The sequence below is a fragment of the Acinonyx jubatus genome, chromosome D1 (genome assembly GCF_027475565.1).
Source record: "Acinonyx jubatus isolate Ajub_Pintada_27869175 chromosome D1, VMU_Ajub_asm_v1.0, whole genome shotgun sequence".
Taxonomy (NCBI): Eukaryota; Metazoa; Chordata; class Mammalia; order Carnivora; family Felidae; genus Acinonyx; species Acinonyx jubatus.
The window spans coordinates 48,004,992-48,032,572 of record NC_069390.1 but is presented as its reverse complement, the minus strand read 5'-3'; the positions used below and the strand labels follow the sequence as shown (position 1 = coordinate 48,032,572).

Here is a 27,581-nt window from a genome sequence, read left to right as displayed (position 1 = left end):
CCAAAGTTTCCTCATACTTGGGGTACCTTGGTGGCTCTGTTGGTTAAGCATCCAACTTCGGCTCAGGTCATGATCTCATGGTTTGTGAGTTCAAGCCCCACGTCAGGCTCTGTGCTGACAGCTCAGAGCCTGGAGCGTGCTTCAGATTCTGTGTTTCCCTCTCTCTCTGCTCCTCCCCTGCTTGCGCTCTGTCTCTATCTCTCTCTCAAAAATAAATAAACATTAAAAAAAAAGTTTCCTTATATCTCTTTGTAATCCTTCTTTTCTCACCCCCAAAGCAACTATTCTATTACCACAGAGACTGCATTTTCTAGAACTTTATAGAAACCAAATCATACAGTATAAATTCTTTTTTGTATGACTTTTTAAATTCAGCATAATTATTTTCAGATTAATCTATGCTATACCATGTCTCAATAATTCATTATATAGCTTAGTAGTACTGCATTGTATGGATATACCAGATTATTTATGTATTATCATCACCATTAACCACTGCCACTGATCCAGACTGAGCTTGTTCCTAGTTTTTAAAATATCCATAAAAATATGGAAATGAACATTCATGTACAAATATTTTATGGACAATGTTACCATTTTCCTTAGGTAAATGGAGTAGAAGGTTTAAGAGTAGAATGGCTAGATTATTTGGTTTATTTAACTTTTTAGTAAATCAAACTGTGCTCCAATTCACATTCTCATCAGCAGTGAATTAAAGTTACAATTCCTCTACAACTTTGTCAATATTCAGGCAGCTCTCTGAAAAGTTAGACTGCTGTTTTTCCTCTTCCTCCTTCCCATGGGATATACCCCAAGTTGTGCTTCTTCTCCACCTGTGACAAGCAATGATGGTACAGAAAGCTACCCTTTACTCTTCTTTGTTCTCAGTGGCATCGAAACCATGCCAATCCTGTCAGTGCTCCAAAAGAGGTAAGACAGGGACCAGTCTCACCCTCAGGCAGCCCTCCAAAAAGCTGGAAAATTGAATACATACTCTACTCTTCTCCTTCCCTCTCCCCCAAGGAGCTGCAAGCTGGGGCGTCCTCTCCCTGTGCTGAGCTGCGCAAGCTTGGGGGAGAGGCTGACAAGAAAAAGTGACGCTGGTCTCCTTACCCATTTTAACGTGTCTGTCTGTACTCAGCTGTGTGCTCACTGCAAATTCTTAGCTGGATTGCATTTTGAACGGTACATCATTGTTAAAGCAATGTTTCTGTGGAAGAAGGACTAGGACTTCTTGTTCTAACATCTTGCTGATGCCACTCCCCAAATTCTCACTCTTGACTGTTTATCTCCTTCAATATTTAAGCACAGTTATTTTAATATGTGAATCTGGTAACTATTTTCTAGGTGCCCCTGTCTATGGTTTCTTCTGTATTTCTTTCATATAGGATTAGTCCTCTGTGTTTCTGGCTAGTTTTGGTTGAGTGTTGGGAATATTTATATATAAAATTTTACAGGTATACTTAAGGCTTAGAATGCAGTTATCTTGCTCCAGAGAGGATTTTCTTTTACTGGTACTATATAGCTATATACTATAGTAGCATCAAGGATCAGTAGAATCCATTTTAAGGAACTAAAATGATCTCAAGTTCCACTTCAGTTCCTCAAGGGACCTTATGTAGACCTTGACTCATTCCTCAGCTGTGGTCCTTTGTAGTCTCAACTCAAAGGATGACAGCTTTTAAAGAAATGTCCCTTGGTAAACCTGAACTCAATTTCCCCCATCCCTACGGGATATCGATAGTGTGTGGACAGCTTTTCAGTTACTTCTTCCAAAATCAACTGATGCTCTGGGAAAAACTGGTCCCAAATGTCTGGCTCACTTCTCTAGGTTTCCTTCTTTTCTTGGACCATGGTTTAGTCACCTTTACTGCTTCTGATACTTTCAAGAAGATGATGCTTATATTTACATAGCTTTTCTAGTAGTTATTGCTAAGAGGGTTAGTCTAAGTTACACAGACCACCATTACCTGAAGAGAGATACAGGTTTTATAAATTTATACTTTATTGTAGTTTTTCTCAGTGGGAGTGCTACCAGTGTTTTTGAAGTAAAAACTCTTCTGGTGCACATACATCATGCATGAGGGATGTTTAATATCCCTGGTCGTGGGCACTGAATGTCAGTAACATCCTTCTCCTCCCCTCATCAAATCATTGTAAAAACTCAAAAACATGCGAGGCTTGTAAGGCACTCATTAAGATAAAAGGTAGCATTTGGGAATGTGATATTATTATATTTGTGTCATTATTATTCTATTCCTCTTCATGGTAAATCTTTGCTTTGATTGACCCTTTAGAGGTATACAGCCTCTTCTAAAAGTAAAAAAGTCACAGGAATAGTGTTTGGCTAAAATCAACTAAGTCAATGGTTAGGAGGGACCATGGACAGGCTGCAGGTAGTCCATGAAGCCCCTAAAATATTTTCTAAAAGTATATGGCAGGAGGATTTAATAAATAAGATATTCTTTAGGGAAGTAAGTGCCACCAGTGAGAGATTATATATTTCATACACTTAAAAAAAAAAAGGTTTAATTAAATTAGGACTTCACTGAAATGACTGAGTAGAATCTTTCAGAGGGGAGAGAAAAAGAGATAGGTGATTTTTTAGTGTTTGAACTTCTGAAAGGAAATAGATGTAATGGGAGAAAAACTACTACTTGGGGATTGGTATCACCATTCATCTTTATTAGGATACTATAAAACTCCGCATATATTTTTACATTAATTTCTTCTGAGGCTTTCTAAATTTGACAATTGAAGTCACAGCAGAAGAATAAGGATGGGGCCATTCATGAAAAAGAAGGGATAAGTTATAGAGCTGAGCAAGCAGCAAAATTCAGCATGATATAGAAAGGAAACAAGAGGGCAGGAGTTTTGTATAAGGAATAATTCCATGGGGATGCAGAATATGAGCCCTAAGGAAGGGAAGGTTCCAGTGTAACTAAAAAAAGACCCAAAGACAGATGGAGAACACTGACAAAGACTGAATCAAGGAGAATGGGACACTCATATGTAGGCACATATAAAGGACAAGTAAGAGGTAAACAGGAATCTCAGGCAGCCGTGATCAGAAACATCCTCACTTTCAAGTTATACTATCTACAACTATATGGTCAACTAATCTTCAATGAAGCAGGAAAGAAGAGACTCTTAAATACGGAGAACAAACTGAGGGTTGATGGTGGGGGCGGGGGTTAAATGGGTGACAGACACTAAGGGGGGCACTTTTTGGGATGAGCACTGGGTGTCATGTGTAAGAGATGAATCACTGGGTTCTACTCCTGAAGACAAGACTGAACTGTATGTTAACTAACTTGAGAATAATAATAAAAAAAAGAATATCCAGTAGGAAAAAGACAGTCTCTTCAACAAATCATGCTGGGAAAACTGGACAGCAAGAGAAGAATGAAACTGGACCACTTTCTTACACCATACACAAAAATAAATTCAAAATGGATCAAAGACCTAAATGTGAGACAGGAAACTATCAAAATCCTAGAGAAGAAGAAGAAAAAAAAATCCTAGAGAAGAAAGGTAACAACCTCTTTGGCCTGGTCCAGAGCAATTTGTTGCTAGATATGTCACCGGAGGTAAGGGAAACAAAAGCAAAAATGAACTATTGGGACTTCATCAAGACAAAAAGCTTCTGCACAGGGAGGGAACCAATCAACAAAACCAAAATGCAGCCTATGGAACAGGATAAGATACTTGCAAATGACATATCTGATAAAGTGTTAGTATCCAAAATCTATAAGGAACTTATCAAACTCAACATCCAAAAAACCCCCAAATAATGCACTTAAAAAATGGGCAGAAGACATGAAGGCACATTTTTCCAAAGAAGACATCCAGATGACTAACAGACATATGAAAAGACACTCAACATCACTCATCATCAGGGAAATACAAATCAAAATCACAATGAGATACCATCTCACACCTGTCAGAATGGCTAAAATTAACAACATAAATAGTAAGTGTTAGCAAGGATGCAGAGAAAGGGGAATGCTCTTGCACTGTTGGTGGGAATGCAAACTGGCGCAGCCACTCTGGAAAATAGTATGCAGATTCCTCAAAAGTGAAAAATAGAACTACCCTACAATCCAGCAATTGTATTACTAGGTTATTTACCCAAAGGACACAAAAATACAGATCTGAAGGGGTACATGTATCCCAATGTTTATATAGCAGCATTATCAATAATAGCCAAACTATGGAAAGAGCCCAAGTGTCCAATGACTAATGAATGGATAAAGAAGAGGTGATATATATACACAATGGACTACTACTCAGTCATCTAAAGGAATGAAATCTTGCCTTTTGCAATGACATGGCTAGAGCTAGAGAGTATTATGCTAAGCAAAATAAGTCAGAGAAAGACAAATGCCATGAGATTTCTCTCATGCGTGCAATTTAAGAAACGAATATATGGAAAGGGGGAAAAAAAGAGACGGAAACAAACCATAAGAGACTCTATTAAAAAAAATTTAATGTTTATTTATTTTTGAGAAAGAGACAGAGCATAAGCAGGTAAGGGGCAGAGAGAGAGGGAGACAATCTGAAGCAGGCTCCAGGCTCCAAGCTGTCCGCACAGAGCCAGACGCAGGGCTCAAACTCACGAGCTGAGATCATGACCTGAGTTGGACGCCCAATCAACTGAGCCACCCAGGCATCCCAAATCATAAGAGACTTAATGATAGAGAACAAACTGAGGGTTGATGGAGGGAGGGGGGTGGGGGATTGGCTAGATGAGTGATAGGCATTAAGGTAGGCACTTGTGTTGAGCACTGGGCGTTGTATGTAAGTGATGAATCACTAAATTCGGCTCCTGAAAACAATACTACACTATATGTCAACTAACTAGAATTTAAATGAATTTTTGGAAAAAAAAATTAGGATGTCTGAGTGGCTCAGTTGGTTAAATGTCTGACTTCTGCTCAGGTCATGATCTTGCGGTTCATGAGTTCATGCCCCCATCAGGCTCTATGCTGACAGCTTGGAGCCTGGAGCCTGCTTCAGATTCTGTGACTCCCTCTCTTTCTGCCCCTCCCCTCCCCTGCTCATGCTCTGTCTGTCGGTCTGTCTGTCTCTCTCTCAAAAATAAATAATGAACATTAAAAAAAAAAGAAAAAAAATTTTGAAAAAAATTTTTATACTACTCCCTAAATGAAGTACAAGGTATCCAATGGATAGAGGGTACTTTTTGTGATGTCCTCCCCACAATTCTTCAGCCTTGCCATTGCTAGAAAATTGAAGATAAAGTCCTGATCCAGGTGATAGATTAGAAGAATGGGACTTTTAGTGCCATCTGACAAGGATTGTACAAAACTAATTCATCTAAGGAAAAGCAAACTATACTATCTATTCATTTTTGAAAGCATAAAGAAAATCTGCCTATCTTCTAAAAGTCGAATTGACTCCAGAGCAAAAGAGGCCAGGGTTAAAACTTAAAAAAAAAAAAAAAAAAAAAAGAAAGTAAAGAATGAATACCATTTAAGATTAAGACCCATAAAATTATATATTTTATATATCAGGTATTTAATCATTAGCTTTTTATTTTCTTGATTTATGTCAGGTGACATGAGTTTCAGATAAATCTTTTTTTCATAGGCTTCTACAAGAGGACACTGACAATGGGAGAAAAGACATACCCAACTGCTGGAACAGGAGAGCCACACTAGTGCCTGTGACAGGAAGACTGTCATGCAAAGGAGTCTGGATCAGCTGTCTGTCTCCTGCACCCAAGGAGAACAGCTTCTGCAGAATGGGTGAAAAACACACATACACAAACATAAATGATTTCTCTCATTTTCTTAAAACAAAAAAAATCCTTTGAAAGTTCAAATTTATTTAAAAAAATGTTTTTTGGGGGGAAGCCTGGGTGGCTCAGTTTTGTTAAGCATCTGACTCTCAACTTCGGCTCAGGTCATGATCTCGAGGTTTGTGAGTTTGAGACCCATATGGGGCTCTGTGCTAGCAGTGCAGAGCCTGCTTGGGATTCTATCTCCCTCTCTCTCTGTCCCTTCTCCACTTGCTCGCTCTCTCTCAAAATAAAATTAAAAAAAAACTTTTTGGGGGGGTGCCTGGGTGGCTCAGTCGGTTAAGTGTCCAACTTTGGCTCAGGTCATGATCTCACGGGTCCATGGGTTCAGGCCACGCATCGGGCTCTGTGCTGACAGCTCAGGGCCTGGAGCCTGCTTCGGATTCTGTGTCTCACTCTCTCTCTGCCCCTCCCCCACTTGTGCTCTGTCTCTCTCTCTCTCTCTCTCTCTCTCTCTCAAAAATAAAAAATATGGGGCACCTGGGTGGCTCAGTTGGTTGAGTGCCCAACTTCGGCTCAGGTCATGATCTCACAGTTCCTGAGTTTGAGCCCCGCATCGGGCTCTGTGCTGACGCTCTGCCCTTCCCCCACTTGTGCTCTGTCTCTGTCTCTCAAAAATGAATAAACGTTAAAAAATTTTTTTAAATAAAATAAATAAATAAAAAATGTAAAAAAAAAAACAACTTTTTTTTGAAGTCCAAATTTAGAGTAATGATGAGCCTATAAGATCCAATTAATAGATGCAAGAGTAACGATGAAACCAAAAATATTCAAATTACATTGTGCCCAAATGAATATGGTATGAGAAAATTCAGTAATTAGAAAGCTGAAAATTTAATAACAATGGAGAAACAAAAATTAGTGACAATCATACTTAACTAAAAAATAAGAAAATATTAAAGTCAACATTTTTATGCCAATTATATGTCAATAAAACTTGGAAAACAAAAAATATGTAACATGAACCACATATGTAATACTTTAAAACGTCTAGCAGCCACAATAAAAAGTTTTTTAAATTAAAAAATAAATTAACATAATAAAGTCAAAATAAATCCCACATGAGAAAGTTCCATAAAATAATTCCACAGCTTTAAAGTTTAGGTTCATTTGTAACCAAACTTACATCTTCTATTCTGCCTTTGTAGTAAGGGAAGAAGAATGAGGGAGGAGGGAATAGGAGGAAGACAAGAAGATAAAAACTTAAGAGTAACAGGACACCAGGTAAGACCAAAGAGTTAAAAGAGAAAGAACTGAGGGTTGATGGGGGGGGTGGGAGAGAGAGGAAAGTGGGTGATGAGCATCGAGGAGGGCACCTGTTGGGATGAGCACTGGGTGTTGTATGGAAACAAATTTGATAATAAATTTAGTATTAAAAAAAAGACAAAAGGGGGCGCCTAGGTGGCGCAGTCGGTTAAGCATCCGACTTCAGCCAGGTCACGATCTCGCGGTCTGTGAGTTCGAGCCCCGCGTCAGGCTCTGGGCTGATGGCTCGGAGCCTGGAGCCTGTTTCCGATTCTGTGTCTCCCTCTCTCTGCCCCTCCCCTGTTCATGCTCTGTCTCTCTCTGTCCCAAAAATAAATAAAGAAAAAAAAAAAAACGTTGAAAAAAAGACAAAGGGCAAGGGAAAAAAATGTCAGTTTCATAGCAAGTATCGTCTCTGTCAGACTGAGGAGGATAAAAAATGTAATTTTTAGAGGGCTGTCCTCTTCCACAACATTACACAAGAATAAGCAAAATAAGTGAAGGAAGTCTTTTTTTTTTTTTTAACTATGGTGCCCTGGAAACATTGAGGCATAAAAGCTCAGGTTCTTATTTTTCGACTGCAGAGATGAAAATTAAAATCTTAAGACAAACAAGATGACTACTCTGAGAAATTTTTATGTCAGTAAAAGAATTTAATGTCCTCATATGAGGCTCAAATATGACAAAAACCTTGGGAAATTTTAAGGGATAGCTTATACTTTCCGGAAAAGATTTGTGATTTTGGATGGTCATCAACATTAATATTTCTAAAGGTAGTTTAGAGTTTTTCTAATTTTTATCACTAAAAAACATTTTGATATAAGTTAATGAAATGAGCCACAGCTGTATAGAGGAGTAATAAAGGTAGAAAGGAGACATTTTAAATGTTCAGCTTAAAACGAATATTTCCAAGAAAACGTAAACTAGAGTTCAAGTTACACAAAATATGACTTCTAATTATGCTATGTGAAAGGTGAGCCCTGTGTTAAAACTAACCTTATGACCTAAGAAGAGAATGGAATCTTGGGTCTCTAGAAGGCAGACCATAGGGACAATGCTTAACTAAGATCTTCTTTAAAATGAAAATATTTAAGGAATTCCATTTTTTTCTGTTCTTCAAAAATTAAATTAACTGGAGCAGAGGAGAAGAGGAACAGGCCCTCTTCATCTCCCTTTTTATTCTATTTACCTGAGACCCTCCAGCCGCTGGGACAAGGCACGCACACAGGTTTGCAATGAGACTTTCCAAGGAGACATTCAAACTATCCACATATACAGTGTAGATCAAACCTAGGCAAGCCTACAAAGAGAAGATGAAAGAAGAGATTACTTTTTCATGGAAAAAATAAGCATTAAAAAATAAATTGCTGTGACATCTGCTCTTAAGGAAATTTCTTTTTGAAACCAGTAAAGTATATTCCACAGTGACCATGGAATAAGTTTTAAGCAGCAAATGTTATTAAGTTTATTAAATTTTCCTCCTCGACCAGAAGCTCTAAATGAGCTTTTGCGATGAGTTTATAAAAAGCAGAAACATAATTTGTAAAACAGGTGTTTGTGCTGAGATAAACACTCTAGCAAATTTGTAGGGCTTAAAACTGTTGTGGTCTCAGCCTACTTTGCAAAAAGTCAAACTTCAAGATAAAAATTTCAAAATGTTATTGCTTTGTGATTCTTATAAATTCAGAATATTTGTTCTACAGAAAAAAATTTTGTAAATTATCAGAGGTTAGCAAAATAGAGACAAGATATAATTAACACTGTAAGCTCAGAAGAAGGTAGGTGGTAAAATGGAAGATAAAATGCAATCTTTATGAATCTTTCAGTTTATTAAAATTTGTGACTATGAAAAATTAGTAGGGATGCCTGGGTGGTTTGGTCTGTTAAGCGTCCAACTTCAGCTCAGGTCATTATTGTGGTCCATGAGTTTGAGCCCCGCATCGAACTCTGTGCTGACAGCACAGAGCCTGGAGCCTGCTTCAGAATCTGTGACTCTCTCTCTGCCCCTCCCCTACTTGTACTCTGTATTTGTCTCTCTCTTTCCCAAAAATAAACATTAAAAAAAAAAAAGAAAAATTAGTATTTGTTAGAAGTTACCCATTGTCATTGAAATCTTGACACTAAGTTAATTCTTCTAGAATATATATAATCTCAAGAATATGGAAAAGTTTTCCAGAAATTATGTATTAATTTCCCAAGTCCTTCAGAAATTTTAAGGTATATTTTTAAATTTTTAAAAACCTTTATTTATTTTTGAGAGAGACCGTGCGAGTAGGGGAGAAACAGAGAGAGACACACACAGAATCCAAAGCAGGCTCGAGGCCCTGAGCTGTCAGCACAGTACCCGGCGTGGGGCTCAAACTCACGAACCGTGAAATCATACCTGAGCCAAAGTCGGACACTTAACTGACTGAGCCACCCAGGCGCCGCAGAAATTTTAAGGTATATTTTATATATTTTCCAAAGACATCTGTGATTTCGGACAATAATCAACATTACTATTACTAAAGGTAGCAACTGAAATAAGAAAAGTAAGCCCTCTTCTTTCAAAGCTTAAATGTATAAAAAATTTTTTTTGCATTTAAAAATTCTGAGTGTCTCAAAGAGACAATATCTGGAAGTAAACAATATTTTAAAGCTATGTTGGAGACCAAAACTATTTGAGATTTAGATATTCAATCTATTTACTGAGCCTGGTCTCCTCAAAAGAAGGTAAATAAAAACACAAAGTTGTTATACTGCTAATACATTTTAAATTTGCTACAGGCAATCAAATGATTTCTTTTAGATTCATAAATTTTGGAGTCAGTAGCCATGGGATCTATTTAAAAATAAACACTACATCCTTATAAGTTTAAATAGTTACATTAATCTAGGTATGTATTTCATCCAACATGAATACATTTTTTTCTATTAACACTACATTTATTTTATTGATGAACCTCTAAATCAATTCAAAGATATTTTAAATACAAAATCTTGTTACCATGATTCACTCAAAGCAGATTCACACAATAATACAAATCAATAGTGACAACTATGAGTTCTTTACCCTAAAAATTTCTGGATAATCTAATCTGGATACCAACACCAGGCTTTTGGGAGCAAATACTTCTGCGGGCTGAATTAAACCAGACCCTTCCACTTCACCTTCAATCTCTTCCTTCTTTGCTCCCTAGAAAAAGATGCACTGAAATGAACAGACAGAATTTCTAGATTTATAATTCACAAAAGATAGACATATCACACATTTTCATGTAATTTACAAAATCCAAAATTATTTATAAAATATAATTTATAATATAATTTACAAAACTCAAACTAAAAATAAAGATACATACTTTAACAGGAATCTAAGAAGCAAGTAAGTAGACAAAGAAATTATAAAGGAAGCCATGCTTATTTCAATTTTGAAAAGCTCCTTATGCTCCAGATATATACCACAACTTTATGTGAGCATTTGGTTTCTATGTGAGATCGGGAATCAAAGGTAAAGAAGACACATTAACATTATTTTAGATAGTGACCCAAACAACTAAAAATGATACTCACTTAAATGGAGAGTCAGTTTTTAAGAAAAGATCTATTTTAGAAGGCACTAATTTTAATTCTTGTTTTTCTACTTGTACCAATCTTTCAAACAAAAGTGATGCTCATTTAGGATTCTAAGGCTTACAGAATGCTCAGTGCTCTTAGAAGTGAAACCCAATCAGCTCTAAATTCCTTCTGCTCATAAGCAACTATGTTGACTTTTTTGAGAAGAGAAAATATCTTTCTACACAAAACTAAGTTTCAGAATGTACTTACTGCCATGGAAATGTACACTTAATAATGGTTAAAATGGCAAATCTATGTCATGTACATTTTAGCACAATAAAAACATCTATAATAAAAAAATACCCTACATTACAATGACTAAAAATACTGGTTAATGAAATAAACTTTGAAAACTTTTGTTCTCATTATGTGTCAACAAGTATTTCCTGTGCACCTACTGTTCCATTATACTATATGATGCACTATAAAACTTATAAATAAAATTTAAAAAAAGACAAGGTAGTAAAGCATTCAGATTAATTTCTAGATGATATTCTAAGATGCCAGGACATTTTCCCTAACTAGAATGTTCTTTCTTTTCCATTAATCAAATTTGCAGCTCAAAAATCTGTCTTGCTTCCTGAAGCCTTGCCTTTACTTATTTTTCTTTTAATTCTTAGCACAGTTCACCGATATATCACACATCCTCCAACTCATTTCTCCCACCAACCTCTCCCCAAAATGCCAAATCCAATTGCCTGCTTGACCTGTCCACTTAGATGACTAACAGGTATCTTAAACATGTCCAAACCATAGCTCCAATCTTTCTCCTCAAACTCCATTCCTCCTACAGTATTGAGTCTCAGTTAATGGAAATCCTACCTGTCCATTTGGCAAATCAAAACTCTGGATTCCTCTCCCTTCATGCCCCATATCCAAACTGTCAGCAAATCCTGAATGCTCACCACCTCCACTCCTACCACAGTATTATGAGCCACCATCATTGCTTGTCTGGATTATTTTAACAATCTCCTTCAGTCTCTCCTATTCCTCCTTAGCCCCAGTTTGCTTCCTTGTTGCTCTTCAAACATGCTGGGCATGCTCCCAACTAAGGCTCTTAAGCACTGTCTGTTATTCCTTTTCCTGAAATACTCTTCCCACAGATACTCTAATGATGAATTCCCTCATCTCCATTAGGTCTTCGTTCAAGTGACTTCTCATCTGTTAAGACTTTGCTGGCACCCTAATTAAAATCCCAATTCACTAACATTCTCTATTTTCTTTCCTTGCTTTATTTTTCTCCTTGGCACTTGTTACCATCCAACATATTAACCTATTTCACTTATCTTGTTTTTTTTTTAATTTTTTTTAATGTTTATTTTTGAGAGAGAGTGCGAGTGCAAGTGGGGAACAGGCAGAGAGAGAGGAAGACACAGAATCCGAGGTAGGCTCCAGGCTCTGAGCCCGAAGTGGGGCTTGAACTCACAAACTGGGAGATCATGACCTGAGCCAAAGTTGGATGCTTAACCGACTGAGCCACTCAGGTGCCCCACGCTTATCTTGTTTTTTGTTTGTCTCCTCCACTAAAATATGCTTAATGAAGCCCAGGATTTCTGTCTTGTTCACTAGTAATTTCCCAGTTCCTAAAACAAGAGCTGGGCACATGGCTGATACTTTATTAATTTTTGTTCACTGCATACATGCAGGAATGAATTTTCTTGGGATAACTTTCTGGCTAGTTCACCAAGGAAAGTCTCTCCCCCGCCCCCCTCACTTATAGAGGCCAAAAACTATATTTTCTATCTCCGTTGGAGCTCGTATATTTTCTAGTACAGTGAAATATAATCAAGTATTAGATGTCTATGGAATGCACATATCCAAAGGGAACTATCTGTTTACTTTTTATATGTGTCATAAGGTCCCTATGCTCTTGAAAGATTTTCATCTGTTATAAAGCAAAAGCTAAAAGGTTGGCTGGTTTCTAAAATCCTTAGAAATAATAAAAATGTGATGAATATGAATTTACCAAATATTTCCACACATAATGAATCATATTCTTCATGGATTACTAACAAATTTGAAATGACAAAAGAACGACTAAAATTCCTCAAAAAGATAAAGCTATCCATTTTATGAGATTGTGATAAATGCCCTAGAGTACCATTAGAAGTCAGCTTGACTAAGTAGATAACCATTTCAAATAAATAACCATTAACTTTGGTACTTTGACCAAAACACAAAATAGAATGCATTGGTCTTTTCTTAAAGCTATTCTTTAACTAAACATTCACTAAATGGAATAGTTATTAACAAAAAAGAAAAAAAGCGCCAGTATAGTGTAAATCTGTATTAAGTAAAAACAATTCCATTTTTATTTATATCACTTTTTATTACAGAGGTTGGCTTTTACTTCATAACTGTATTATAAATCATAAGATGTTGTTATTCTTAATTCTAACAGCTCTCCTATAAGTATACAATGTCACAAGTTTAGAAAAAATTCATACTCCACTTTTCAAAGCAAAATGCAGTACTATGGTTAAAAAAAATTTTTTTTAATATACTAAAAAGACTAAATTGCACACTTTAAAAGGATGGATTTTATGGCATGGTAATTAGATCTCAACTCAAAAAGTAATGCAGGGTATTGAGGAGGGCACCTTTTGGGATGAGCACTGGGTGTTGTATGGAAATCAATTTGACAATAAACTTCATATATTGAAAAATAAAATAAAAAAAAAAGAAATGTCCAAAAAACGTAATGCAAAATACTAAGGGCAATTAACATCCATATTATGTAATAATTTTATCTTTTTAATCAGAGATTTTGCAATATATTAAGATTTTCTGATTTCTGGTTGAAGTAAATAAGCACCAAATTCTAATTTTAGTTTGGTTATACTTTTTGCTTATAGATTACCTGGCAATATTTACCTGAGGATATATATCTAGTATATCTTATGTCATCATTAAGATATACTTTAGAATAAAAACAACAACAAAAACCCAAAACCCAAAAGTGAAATTATATACAAACTTTACTCCTTATATATTTTAATAAAAGATGAATCCCAAGGAAATAAAATATGATGAAGCTCTACTACTTATGATCATAACTTTGAGTTTACTATAATACACTGATATACTATCCCTCTTAGTGATTTTATACTATAATAATACACCAGGTTTTCATGCTTAATTTCAAAGACTGTTTTGTGTGTGTGTGTGTGTGTGTGTGTGTGTGTGTGTGTGTGTTTGTGTTCCTTAAATCTAGCTTTCATCATCCTTTTAAAATACTGAATTCTCCAAATCTCTGTTGGAAGACTGGAATTATTTTTAATATTTATTGCTTAATTGTTTTTATTAAGTCAAATTATGAATTAAATATCAAAATTCTTATTAAAATACTTCATTATAATTAATAAACAATGTTTCTACAAAAAAAGAGAATATAATGTCACAAGTTTAGAGAAAATTCATACTCCTCTTTTCAAAGCAAAATGTAGTACTAAAAATGTAGTACTAAAAAAACTTAAACCCCAAAACTGCTGGTTAAAATAAGGTTTGTTCCAAGAGACAGTAATGTGGTAGTTTTGATAAAATTTTTCTATAAATAATTTATCATTTAAGGGAATACTGTTTATTCATTACAGCAGCTAGAATATCTTTTGTGTAACAATTACGTATTTCACATGCTGAAAAGATGTGAGAAATCTAAAAATAAGCAGGAAATTTAAAACAGGCTATGAGTGTAACAGATGTTATAATAATGCTTTGAAATTTTATATTTTATAGTAGAAAACATTTTCACATATTTTATCTCACTGAACAGTACTTGCAAGCCTTTTTCTAACCTAAGATTATTCCTAATTCTAGTAGATGCCATTAAAGATACAAATTTATCTTAAACACTAAGTTTACTGAATTGTCTCACAATGACTTGCAGGGTCACCTTATCTCTTATACACACCATAAGCACATGCTACAACTTGCCCACTTATAGATTTTTTTCCTACTTATTTTTACCATGGACTACATGTGCCAGTGGGATTCCCAGCTTCTACGTAATTTACGTTCTATGTAGGTCACAGTCTCTGTGCTTCAATAACATGGGATAAATTAGTACTTACCATATCAATTTTCCCCAAAAGCACTATTGCTTTTTAAATGTATCCTGAGACAAAAATGCTAAAAATTATTAGATTACTGATTTTATGGGATGACTCCATACTCAAAATATTTAGGAAGTTCATCTTTTCACTCAGGTTGAATATGTCAGCCTCATCTTTGTGCACTCTTGATGCTTGATTCCTGTCTCTTCTACCTTGAAAAGACTTGTATCCAATATCCAAAATGTGCCAAGCTCATTTTCAACAATAGTATTTCACACTAAAACTCTTCCTACAGTATTTCTTTAAATATTCTGCTTAAAAAAGGATAAAAGGAGGAGCACCTGGGTGGCTCAGTCAGGTAAGCATCCAACTCTTGATTTCGGCGCTGGTCATTAGATCAAGACCAACAACTGGTTCTGCAATGACAGTGCAGAGCCTACTTGGGATTCTCTCACTCATTCTCTCTCTCTCTCTCTCTCACTCTCGCTCTCTCCCTCCCTCCCTCCCTCTCTCTCTCTTTTTCTCTCCCCTGCTCACTCTCACCCTCTCTCTCTCAAAATAAATAAACTTTAAAAAAGTAGTATACAGTGTGTTTGTGTGTGTGTGTGTGTGTGTGTGTGTGTGTGTGTGTATTTTGTGTTAAATACGTTTACATTTTTAATATGGAGGAGAAAAGGCCTGGAAGGTTATATACCAAAAGACTAGCATTTGTCTTAGCATTTGTCTCTGGGTCATGGGATTACGGTTTTCACATACCATATAAAAATATGTGCATATCCAGAGAAAAATAATTTGCTAAAATGTTTACTCTTGCATTATCTTTATAACAAAAAGTTTAAAGTTTTAAAAAGTAAATAGTAATGTATCAGTATGTGTTTATTTATTAAACATTTACTAAGTGGCTGGACACATAGCATGTGTCACAGAAGGATAAGGTGCAGTTCTTTGTGTCAGGAAATTTATAATCTAGCTTAAGTGCTAAAACCAACACAGGTGAAATAACAGTAATAAGTGCAAAACAAAATTGTAACATTTTGAAGTTCATATTTACAGTGTTGAGAAACTCTGAGAAGGGAAATCAGTGAGGTCCACAATAGTGAGCTGGAACTTAATAAATAGGACAGTCAGAGGGAAAGGGAAAGGGAAAAGAAGAAATCCAACAATGAGACAAGTCAAAGCATCCAAAGAAAATGCCTTAGAAAAAGGCAGTATTCTGGGGTGCCTGGGCAGCTCAGTCGATTAAGCGTCTGACTTCGGCTCAGGTCATGATCTCGCAGTTTGTGAGTTCAAGCTCCGCGTCGGGTCTGTGCTGACAGCTCAGAGCCTGGAGCTTGCTTCAGATTCTGTGTCTGCCCCTCCCATGCTCATGCTTTCTCTCTCTCAATAATAAATAAATGTTAAAAAAAAAAAGGCAGTATACTATGTACATACCAGCTTGAATTGTAGTATTTATCTATCCTGCCTATTTCATTTTCCTAATTTTAGTTCTTATATAACCTTTAAAAATATGAGCTAACCACTAAATTTTTAAGCTAGGCATACTTAACTAAAATTCATTTCCTATGTTCACACTATTAGTTGGTAACATAATTTATAATATACTTTTTAATATAAGAAACATGAGAATGATAATTTATTGAAGTTTTACCTTTTGGCATCTTTTATTTCAGTAATTCTTATTGCATATCTTCTTTAAAACACCTTTTACCCTCCAGTTAATATATAGTGAATAAATCACAGTTAATAAATTAATCATCATAAACTGAAGAATATGGTCACTGGCACTGAAATATGTTCATCTTTTATCCCCAAGACATAATTAACTCAAATCAACTGTTAGATAGTACTCAAGAATTCTCTGGTGTATCTTATAAAATGACTAAGAACATCTAGGACTGACTTACAATATCAACATTATGAGAAATACTATTAAGCTAAACCTTATCTCTGAAGAAAATGAGATAATGAGTACAAACTTCTGTATGAAGTGGGGAAACTACAGATAAGCTTCTTGTTTGTTTCCTTTCTAATAGGTTAACCAACTCAAAATTACGTTCTCATAAATTCAAGAAAATTATTTTGTGAACCACCAAAGTCAATGGTTCTTTTCAAAGTCCTTTCCCACTATGTGAAAATTGACGAAAAAGATTAGAAATGATAAAATATCATTTTTAGATGAAAAATTATATTAATATTATTTGGTGAGTTATATGATCATAGAAATTAAGCTTACAATTTCATAGGTTAAATAAAATGTACTTCCATGGAATCCCTAATTTAGAAGTTTATATGGTGAGCACAAAGACTCAAGATTTCAGCTTTATTTTCTCAAAGAACACATGTTGAAACCTTAATGATCATGTAACATGGCATACTGAAACATTCCATAAAGATATAGGACATATGGTTATATTGAACATAGTGGTCTAAAAAGTATGCCTTATTCAGATGACTAAGAATAGTATCCTGTGGATCATAATTTGGGTAGAAACTTTGTATCTACTATGAGAAAAATTAAAATGTATCTTTAAAATCAGATGTGCCTGGAGCGCTTGGGTGGCTTAGTCAGTTAAGCATCTGACTTCGGCTCAGGTCATGATCTCACAGTTCATCGGTTCAAGCCCTGCATCAGGCTCTGTGCTGACAGCTCAGAGCCTGAAGCCTGCTTCAGATTCTGTGTCTCCCTCTCTTTCTGCCTCTCCCCCACTTGCACTCTGTCTCTCAAAACTAAATAAACATTAAAAAAAATTAATATAAAAAATAAAATAAAATCAGATGTAGTTATTAATATGATAGAATAATAAAAACACTATAGTACTAGAAGGTATCTACTTTATTTTACAAACAAGCAATCTCATGCCCAGAGACATGAAATTACTTGCCATGATCATACAGCTCATTAAAGGTACAATGAGAATTAATAAGTCAAGTCTTATAACTCTTGGGCTAGTTTTCTCTTTCCAATGTCTTGTACTCATATACAACCTTTAAAAGAAATAGGTGCTAGTTTAAAGAAACTGTTTAGAACAGATGACATACAAAAAGTTAAACTGTAAATTTGGAAAGACGTTCACACTATTTTCCATTAAGTATATTTGCATGTAATAATCCTTATGTTAAACTGAAATAGCAATAACAGTTCTTGCTGCAGCCTTTCCTAGTGTAAAACTGTCAAAATTTAAGAAAAGGGATTTAATGTTGAAGGACTTTAGGAGCCTGTTCTCAAAAGCTTCTCCTGTTGTTTTAATGTCTCATACTATTTTAAGCATATAACACCAATCAATCATATCTAATTAAGTGAAATGTTTTCCCTACAGAATGTATCTGCGATGGATGTCAGGGAGACTGTTAAGATTCAGCATTCTGTCCATTAAGCAATTCTCATTTTAAAAGGGGGGGGGGGCGCCTGGGTGGCGCAGTCAGTTAAGCGTCCGACTTCAACCAGGTCACGATCTCGCGGTCCGGGAGTTCGAGCCCCGCATCAGGCTCTGGGCTGATGGCTGATGGCTCAGAGCCTGGAGCCTGTTTCTGATTCTGTGTCTCCCTCTCTCTCTCTGCCCTTCCCCCGTTCATGCTCTGTCTCTGTCCCAAAAATAAACGTTGGAAAAAAAAAATAAAATAAAAGGGGGAAAGGATGGAGATAGGACCCTTTCACAAAAGGCATAATCTCCACCATTCCTACTATATCAAGAATCCTATGTGGATAATTGCATATGCTGCAAATTATCAAACAAACATTAGAAACTCAGGATGTATGTCCCTCAATTTTGATCACTGTCTGAATTGTTACTTATGCTACTTTTCACTAGACTCTCTTTGTTGAATGAGGTCTGAGGATTAGTCTCTAGATACTATCAAGTATAATGCTGACTGTATTACTAGCAAACCCACTTCTCACTTTCTCTATTTGTAATTTCTAATTCAGTGAGATAGATAATCACGGACAAACCCTCCTTGGCAGAATCAAGATTATTCCAAAGAGATATTCATCACAGTGTTATTCATGATATTGACAAAAGGGGAACTAAATGCCTATTAGGAGATGGATCAAGTATACTACATCCATATGGTCAATTAATGTGTAGACATTAATTAGATCTACATAGAGTTTTAGTTTTTAAAAAACCCTTAATATTGAAACAAAATATATCAAACTGTAATTTTTTTTCTGTTGTCTTACTTTTCTCCCAATATGTTCTAAATTTTCTACAATAAGCACAATTTAGTAGCTTGATAACCAGGAAAGGGAAAAGAGAAAAAAAGAAAAAATGACTAGTCTATTCTTCAGATAAATCTATTGAATGTTTTATGTGATTTCCCCTACTGCTCCAAGTTTTGCCAATAAGAGATCAGTTTAGAAATCCATTTTTATTACTTCATTTTTCCAAATAAATTACTCAATCATTTGGAATTGTATTTTACTATGAGCATTTCAATTTATTTTTTTCTCACAAAGTTCAATAACTATTTAAATAACACTTGTTAAAATGTACAAACTCCATTCATTTGTAATGAATGTTTCCATAGTCATATATTGATAATAAATAATAAGACCAGTTCTGGTCTTATTCTTGACAATTCTTCTTGAACCAATAACACACTGATATAATTTTTGCAGCCTTGTAATAGATGCTTTAGTATTTGATATTGGTATTTGGTCTTTGGAGACAGACAGATTCAAGCTTTTTGACTTAGTACTTTAATGTCCCTGGGTAAGTCTTTTAGCCTCATCCATAAAATTGGAACGTTAAAACTTACCAAGTGCTGTTCTTGTAAGAATAAAATAAACTACATGTGAATTAAATAAAATGGAATAAAAGTGCTATAAAACTTTTAGCATAGTTCCTGGAACATGATAAGCCCTTCAATGTATCATAAACACTATAATCTTTTTTCCTATCCATAAGCTTTTTGCCTGGACTGCTCCATTTCCTTTACTCTAAGCTTTCCTTAGCTCTTGTTTTCTAAAAGGCCACTGAATCCTTGAAACTCGGTAAGACTTATTTCCACTGCCCTGTCTTTAATTATTAAGTCTATCATTGAATCAGTGCTTAACATAGGTACTTTGGAGTATCTTTATATTTAAATTTTGATTTTGCCTCACACTAGATTGTTAAGCCAATTGAGATGAAGAAACAAATCCTATTCCTTCTATGTACTCCTTCTTTATTCCTCATCTTACTTCTCCAGTGTACCCTCAATCATTTCCCCCTCCCTTTCTTTGATGACAATTTATTTGCTGACATGCCAAATGTCTTTACTGTAAATTGCATCATTATTATTGGTTCATAAACACATTTTTCAACCCACTAAAAATACTTTAAAATGATACAACTAAATAAAAAATTTAGACAGGTCTATCATTTTTTAGAGAAGTAATATAAAGCAACCTTACATCTGTTGTATTTTACTCATCCCTGAAAAAAATCTACAATTATATTTAGTCAAATAATTTTGGGAACCCATTTTCGAAAGTTTAATGAAAAGGTTTTGCTTGTGATTACTGATAGTATTACTGTATCTTGGAAAGATAAGAGCCAACATTTTTAAAGTTGCACAATTATACTTTGGATGATGTGTCCCTAAGTTCCTCCTCTTCAGGTTTCCAAATAATGTGTCATAGTATATTTGGTCTGAAGTAATTCAGACCAAATGAGAATTAAAAAGATCTATTTTTGAACTGATGATATGATCCAGTAACAGAAGAAAAACACATTTTTAAAAAAGAACATAGTTAACTTCACACCAAAAATGGGAAAAACATTAATGATGACCTAAAAGGAACATCATCTGAGTTTTAATATTATTTTTAAAAATCCTACCTCATTGTCCATGCCATTTTTTTAGACCAATTCCAAAAAACATTAACTTTCTTTGGTGAGCACAGAAAAGCTGTCATACAATTCTGGCTAATACCTAACTACCTAAGTGTAATTCTATAGGAGCCAGAACTCTTACAACTTATTTTTATTTTCAGAATCTTGGGAAAACTCATAAGAAGCAGAATCTAACCTTCTGTAAGTTGACTATAAAACTAAATAAATTATAATATTTCATTCACTTAAAATGGAAAATGAAAAAATATCTGAACTTAAAAAGAAAAAAAACTTTTTAAACACTGATTCCAAATACATAAGAACCTACATCTTGATTTCTAATGTTATTCTCTACTCAAATTAGCCAGGGATCCTTGGGAAAATGGCTGATTTCAAGGCCAAGGGCAGGGAAGAATATGATGAGCCTGGATCAGCTTGTTACGATAAAGAGTTAAAAAAAAAATGCCTTAAAAAATGCTGGGGCCTTATCAAAAGAATACAGGAACCAACCTGAAGGGTACAAATCTATGACAATTTGTGCAATAAGACAATGAAAACCATTAATTAAATAGTATTGAAGAAAAAAGAAAGTGGAGTAAGTGAGTCTCTAGCTCAGATAGACAAGACAGGAAAGCTCTTGCTTAGTGCAAAATGTCAACTACCAACTGGTAAAGGTAGAGGGTGTGTGGGGGTAAGAATCATTTTGCAGCCATCAAAATAAAAATTGGAACAGGCAAGAATCATCACTAATGCTAAATCTAGGGGTGGGCATGATTAATGAGTAATAGAATATTTGCATAGTCTCAAAGTATCTTCCCACAGATGGCATTTTAGTTGCAAGACAAAAGACAACAACTAGACAATGGAAATATCTGACAATCACCTGACCAAGTTACCAAAATTAACATGGACACCAATGGAAACCAATATAAGGAACACACAGTATTTCAATTGTTGGCAATAATCCAACTGCTGATGTATAACCTGAATCTAAAGATGAGAGACATCAGAAAAAACACACAATAATGGACAGCCTATTAAAAGAGGCCATGGGACCTGCATTATTCAAAAATGTCAATGTCACAAGGCAAAGAAAGGGTGATCAACTATTCCAGATAAAAAGAAACAAAGAGAAATGATAATTAAAAGCTGTATGTGATTGTGAACTGCATCCTATACTGGAGGACAAAAAAGGTAGATCCGTAAAGAACACAAGCAAATATTATATTTACTTAGCTGCTCTGCTGTTGGGTATATAAATATTTACAATTGTTATATCCTCTTGATGAGTTGACTACTTTATCATTATATAATCACCTTCTTTGTCTATTATGAGAGTTTTTAGATTAAAGTCTATTCTGTCTGACAAGTATAGCTACTGTAGCTTTCCTTTGGTTTCCATTTGCAGGAGATATTTTCTTCTACCCCTTCACTTTCAGTCTGTGTCTATCCTTAAAGCTAAAGTCTCTGGTGGGTAGCATTTAGTTGGGTCTTATTTTTTAAATCCTTTTAGCCACTCTAAGTCTCTGGATTGGAGAATTTAATTTGTCTATATTTAAAGTAATTAGTGATCAGTTTATATTTACTAATGCCATTTTGTTCCTTGTTTTATGGATATTTTGTAATCTGTTGTTTCCTCCTTCCTCTCTTACTCTCTTCCTTTGTGATTTCATGTTTTCTGTAGTGGTATGCTTAGATTCCTTTATCTTCATTTTTAGTGTATCTACTATAGGTTTTTGCTTGTGGTTACCATGAGGTTTACATAAAACAATTTATAACAGTCTATTTTAAGTTGATAACAGTTTACATTAGAATATATTCTATGCTCTACATTTTATATCTCCCTCACCTAATCTAAGTTTTTGATGCCATAATTTATATCTTTTTGATCATGTGTATCCATTAACAAATTTTTGTAGTTACAGTTATTTTTACTACTTTTGTCTTTTGGTCCCTTCATACTAAGCTTTATAAGTGATTAACCCACCATCTTTTACAACATTAGATATTTTTTACAAGTAAGATTTATACTTTAATATGTTTTCCTGTTACTAATTAGTACCTTTCATTTAGGCTTAAAGAACTCTTTTTAATATTTCTTATAAAGCCAGTCTAGTGGTGATGAACCCCTTTAGCTTTTGCTTGTATGGAAAACTGTTTATTTCTCTTTCAATTCTGAAGGACATTTTTGTCAGGTGGAATATGTTAGATTGACTGTATCTTGACACTCCCTAGTATCCCACAAAGTTTCTGCTGAGAAATCTGCTCATAAGTATGGGGGTTTCCTTTTATGAACAAGTTGCTTTTCTCTTGTCCTCACCTCTTGACACTTCAATTATAATGTATCTTGGTGCTAGTCTCTTTGAGTTCATCTTTATTAGAACTCTATGGGCTTTAAGGATCTGTGTGTCTGTTTCCTTCCCCATGTTAGGAAAGGTTTTAGCCATTACTTCTTCAAATAAGTTTTCTTCCTCTTTCTCTCTCTCTTCTCTTTCTGGAATACCTAAATCACGAACATCGGCCTACTTAATGTGTCATTTAAATGCTTAAAGCTATGTTTACTCTTTTTCATTCTTTTTTCATTTTTGCTTTTTTGATTGGGTGATTTCCACTGCCCTGTCCTCAAGTTCACTGATCCCTTTTTCTCCTTCATCTAGTCTGCTGTTAAATCCCATTATGGTACATTTCAATGCAGTTATTATATGCTTCAGCTCTGACTTTTATTGGTTCTTTCTTAAGTTTTGTTTGTTAAAATTCTACCCTTGTTCATTCATTCTTCTCCTGAGCTAAGAGCTAAGTGAGCATCTTTATGATCATTATTTTGAACTCTTGATCAGATAAATCTCTTATCTCCATTTCTCCTTTTTCTGAGTTTTATCTTGTTCTTTAGTTTGGAACATATTCTTCTGTCTCTCCACTTTCTTGACTCTCTTTGTTAGTTTCTATGTATTCAATTAAACAGCCACCTCTCCTAGTCTTGAAGAAGTGGCCTCTTGTAGGAGGATGAATCTTATCATTTAATCTTGCCGTAGCTCTTGGCTGTCTCTCAAATCTTTGTAATTGTCCACAAACAGCCTACCTTATTCTTAGTGCTTCCTGTAGTTGAGGGTGTGCCAAGACCTTTCATTGTCCCAAAGAGAAGGACCTCAGCAACTAGATTCAGACTGACTGAAAGCCAGACTCTCAGGAAGCAACCTTAATGTATGCAAATATACCTCTTCCATTGAAAGACTTGGAGATGGGTGTTTCTCTCTGCTCCTTCTCACTGACTCCTGGGTGGAGATGGCCAGTTAAGAACTTTCTTTCTTTGCTACAGTCCTGTAGGAGTTGACAGCTTTAAGCTCTGCTGACCACCAGAGCCAGGAGATTAAAAGGGTGCATTCCTTGGGCAGCAACTGCAAATCTGAAGTTCCAGACATGTGCATAAGTTCTTTCCAGAGAGAAACTGGTAAAGTAAAGTGGGCCAGAGAGACAACACAGAGATGGTACCTGCTAGCTTCCTTGGTCTCCAGTACGGCCCCTAGAAATATGCTAAATTAGAGACCTGACCCTAAGGCAGCTTTTAAAGTATGCAAACAGGACTCTTTCAAGGAAAGACCGAGAGGTGGGCATTTCTCCCTGTTCTTTCCATGCTGAGTCGTAGGGGCACAGACACAGTGAATTCTTATGAACCTGTTAAGAACTCTTTCTTTGTTTGCTATAGTTGATGGGTCTCAGGGACATAAGACCCATTATTTTCCAAAGTTAGGTGTTTTGGGTGTCCATCCCTCAGTACTAGTCTTTAAAGTTGAGGCTAGATATTGGGTCCAAATCCTTTACGACTCAGGAAAATGCTAATAGTTGTAAATTCCTTCCCAATCTCATGTTGCTATGCCAGGGGTAGGGTTTATGGTGAGAGTTTGTCTCAGATTTTCCTACTTATTTCAGTATGGGTATTTTCTTGTTTGCAAAATGTGAGTTGCTAAACTCATTTCTAGATTTCTTTCAGAGGGAATCACTCCATGTAGCTGTAGATGCGGGAGGAACTGATTTCAGGAGTTTGCTATGTCACCATAGACAGTGCAGGACCCCCCTACACTGTCTTAATGTATTACTTTTCTGTCAGTTATTTTGGGGCAAGAAGGGTTTGTAATGAAGGAGCAAGGAGGAAGACTTAAATAATCAGTTTCATTGGACAATTCTAGGGAGTTGTAAAGAGGTACTGTCAAGAATACGGAAATAAAATAAAATACTGCTACTGCATTCTCAGAACCAACTTAAATTCCAAAGATCAACATAAAAATGAAAGGTCACCTAAAAGACATAGGTAAGCTCTTGGCTGGAGAATACTTTTAAACTGAATTGATCAAAAATGGGAATATGATTAGTTATCTGTCAACAACATCCACTCAAACACTATCCAAAACAGAAATGGCTATTGTCATCAACTTCTAAGTTTTCTGTCCCCATTGACAACATAGAAACAATGGGCTAATTTCAAATAGAAACAATGGGTTATGTTAGTCTAGCAAGCATTAAATATTTGACATGGGGTGCCCAGGTGGCTCAGTCAATAAGCGTCCTACTTCAGCTCAGGATATGATCTCACGGTTTGTGAGTTCGAGCCCCGCATCGGGCTCTGTGCTGACAGCTCAGAGTCTGGAGCCTGCTTCAGATTCTGTGTCTCCCTCTTTTTCTGCTCCTCCCCTGCTCACACTCTGTCTCTCTATCAAAAATAAATAAACATTAAAAAAAATTTTTTTTAAATATTTGGCATAAAGTATTCCTTAGTTTGATTCCACGCCAAAATGCTTCAGATTTTGATATGGCTTCCCACAATGATCTGACAACAAAGAAAGAATGTATTGATAATATGTGATGCATATTTTGTTCTATGTAATCTTTTAATTTATCACTGTAACTTAATAAACTAGCAAGCTGGTTTTAATACATCAGTCTAATGAATGTGGATAATGTGAGTCTGTGTCAGGAAAGATGATTTATCTTCTCTTGTACTGCAAAATCAGATTTCTGCATCTAGAAAAGTCAGATATTAGGGTTTAATTAAAGTAACCCAAATGACAAATGCTCTTTTGTGAGGCCATTTTAGAAAAGCCAGTCCTTTTCCATGGCAGTGATACTCATTCACCTGCATGTAGCAGAAAGTACTGCAGATAATGCTGACTGGCTCCGTCAATATCCTCTGAACCTTTTTATAGTTTCCTTCTTGTACTATAGAGCTTTGAAATCAAAATAAACAAACACATAACAACAAAGAGTTTTTCTGATTCCTTTGCAGGGGGGTGGGATCTGTATGCAACTTGATGTCCACAAGGAAACAACACATATGAGAAAGCAGAAGTCACCAGTGTAAGATAGTGAAACAAGCTGTACATGACATTAGATTTTTAGGGTAACATATAAAGGTTATATTGTCTAGTACCCAACATTGTAAGTGACAAGTGGTCAATGGGAGAAAAAGTATCTACTAAAATAGACTCAAACCAGGAAATTCCTAGTATCCAAAGTTGGTTCCCTGTTTATTTCTTACCCATGAAATTACATAACCTCTGCAATTCATTGTCATAAATCCTTTTATGCATAGAGAAAGTAGGTCCAGTTGTCTGAAAGTAAGAACCCCAACAAATACTTTTTGAGAAACCTAGTATTTCTTGTTTCAATGGTCTAGCCTATGAATTTCAGTCATGTTGATACTCCCGCCATTAACAATAATGAGTTGACATTTACTTGGGTGTTTAAAAAATAATATCAAGCATTGTGATAGGTGATTTATGAACATTCTGATTAAATGCTTTACATTCTGTGAAAGATTGCTCAGGAAAAGGAGAGAAAAAATCACACCTTCTACATGAGGGGATATACATCTTCTTAATACACCAATTCATGAATATGCTATTATTAGAAATATTCAGATTCTGATCAATATTTTAAAGGAAAACAATTAAGGGGAGCCTGGGTGGCTCAGTCAGTTAAGCATCTGACGTCAGCTCAGGTCATGATCTCACAGTTCGTGAGTTCAAGCCCTGCATAGGGCTCTGTGCTGACAGCTCAGAGCCTAGAGCCTGCTTCAGATTCTGTGTCTCCCTCTCTTTGCCCCTCCCATGCTCACACTCTGTGTCTCTGTCTTTCAAAAATAAATAAACATTTAAAAAAATGATTAAAAAAAATAAAAGAAAACAAAGTATACTTTCTTTCTCTCTTCTCCAACAGTTTAGTACCTCAGTCTTTTTAAAGTAGCCCAAAGAACTTAAACTTACAGTTTAACAAAAACAAATATGGCATTAAAAAAAAGATTCTTAAATGTTGTTCATTTGTAGTTTGCCTAGAAGAGTGGTTGTACCTGTAGATTGATTTCTGCCTCATAGAAGGTTAGGCATGAGCAGTAATGTCGATCTGAGTCAATATCTGTCAGGACCACCACAAAAAATGTTGGCTGCTTCCTCTCTCTGGACAGCTGCCACCCACCAGGTTGACAAAACTAAAGGGAATAGAAAAAAATTGTCACATTTTAAAAGCATAATGAAAATTTATTATTTATAAATCTTTCTGAAATGTTACATATCACCCCATTGTAAAAAAATTTCCAGCTAATGTGATATGTTATCTCAGCCACTGTATTTTTAAAAGTAGATTTATAACGTAGAACACTTTATCTAATGTACATATACATTTTATGAGGACAGCCCCTAGATTTTCCACAGATGCCCCTCGTTCTGAGACATAGATTAGCATATGTAGGAACAAATCACATAAATGAAAAACTTGCCCACTTCAGAACAAATCATGAAATGAGTTGAAGATAAAGAGCTAAGTATCTATTGCTGGTAGGAAACAGAATTATTTCAAAATTCCTTCATCAATCTAAGAGTCTTCAATTCAATTCAATGAAAAAGATATCTTATTCATCAAGATAAGCCACATTATAGGCTATTTACATGTATTTAAAAGAATAGAAATCATACAATGTATGCTCTTAGACCACAACAGAACTGAACTCGTAACAGAAAGATAGCTGAAAAATTCCCCCAAAATTTGAAGATTAAACAACAC

At 35.3% G+C, this 27,581-nt stretch overlaps 1 protein-coding gene across 2 annotated transcripts in view; it reads right to left on the bottom strand.

Moving 5' to 3' along the window:
• SBF2 (SET binding factor 2) overlaps positions 1–27,581 on the bottom strand; it is a 479,646-nt gene that overhangs the window by 238,843 nt on the left and 213,222 nt on the right. For both annotated transcript variants that reach the window (XM_027073170.2, XM_027073171.2), the window contains exons 3-6: positions 26,872–27,009; positions 10,119–10,241; positions 8,256–8,366; positions 5,652–5,757 (exon numbers count right to left, since the gene is read on the bottom strand). In XM_027073170.2, the coding sequence (XP_026928971.1) occupies positions 5,652–5,757; positions 8,256–8,366; positions 10,119–10,241; positions 26,872–27,009 (478 nt within the window). The remainder of the gene's footprint in view (positions 1–5,651; positions 5,758–8,255; positions 8,367–10,118; positions 10,242–26,871; positions 27,010–27,581) is intronic.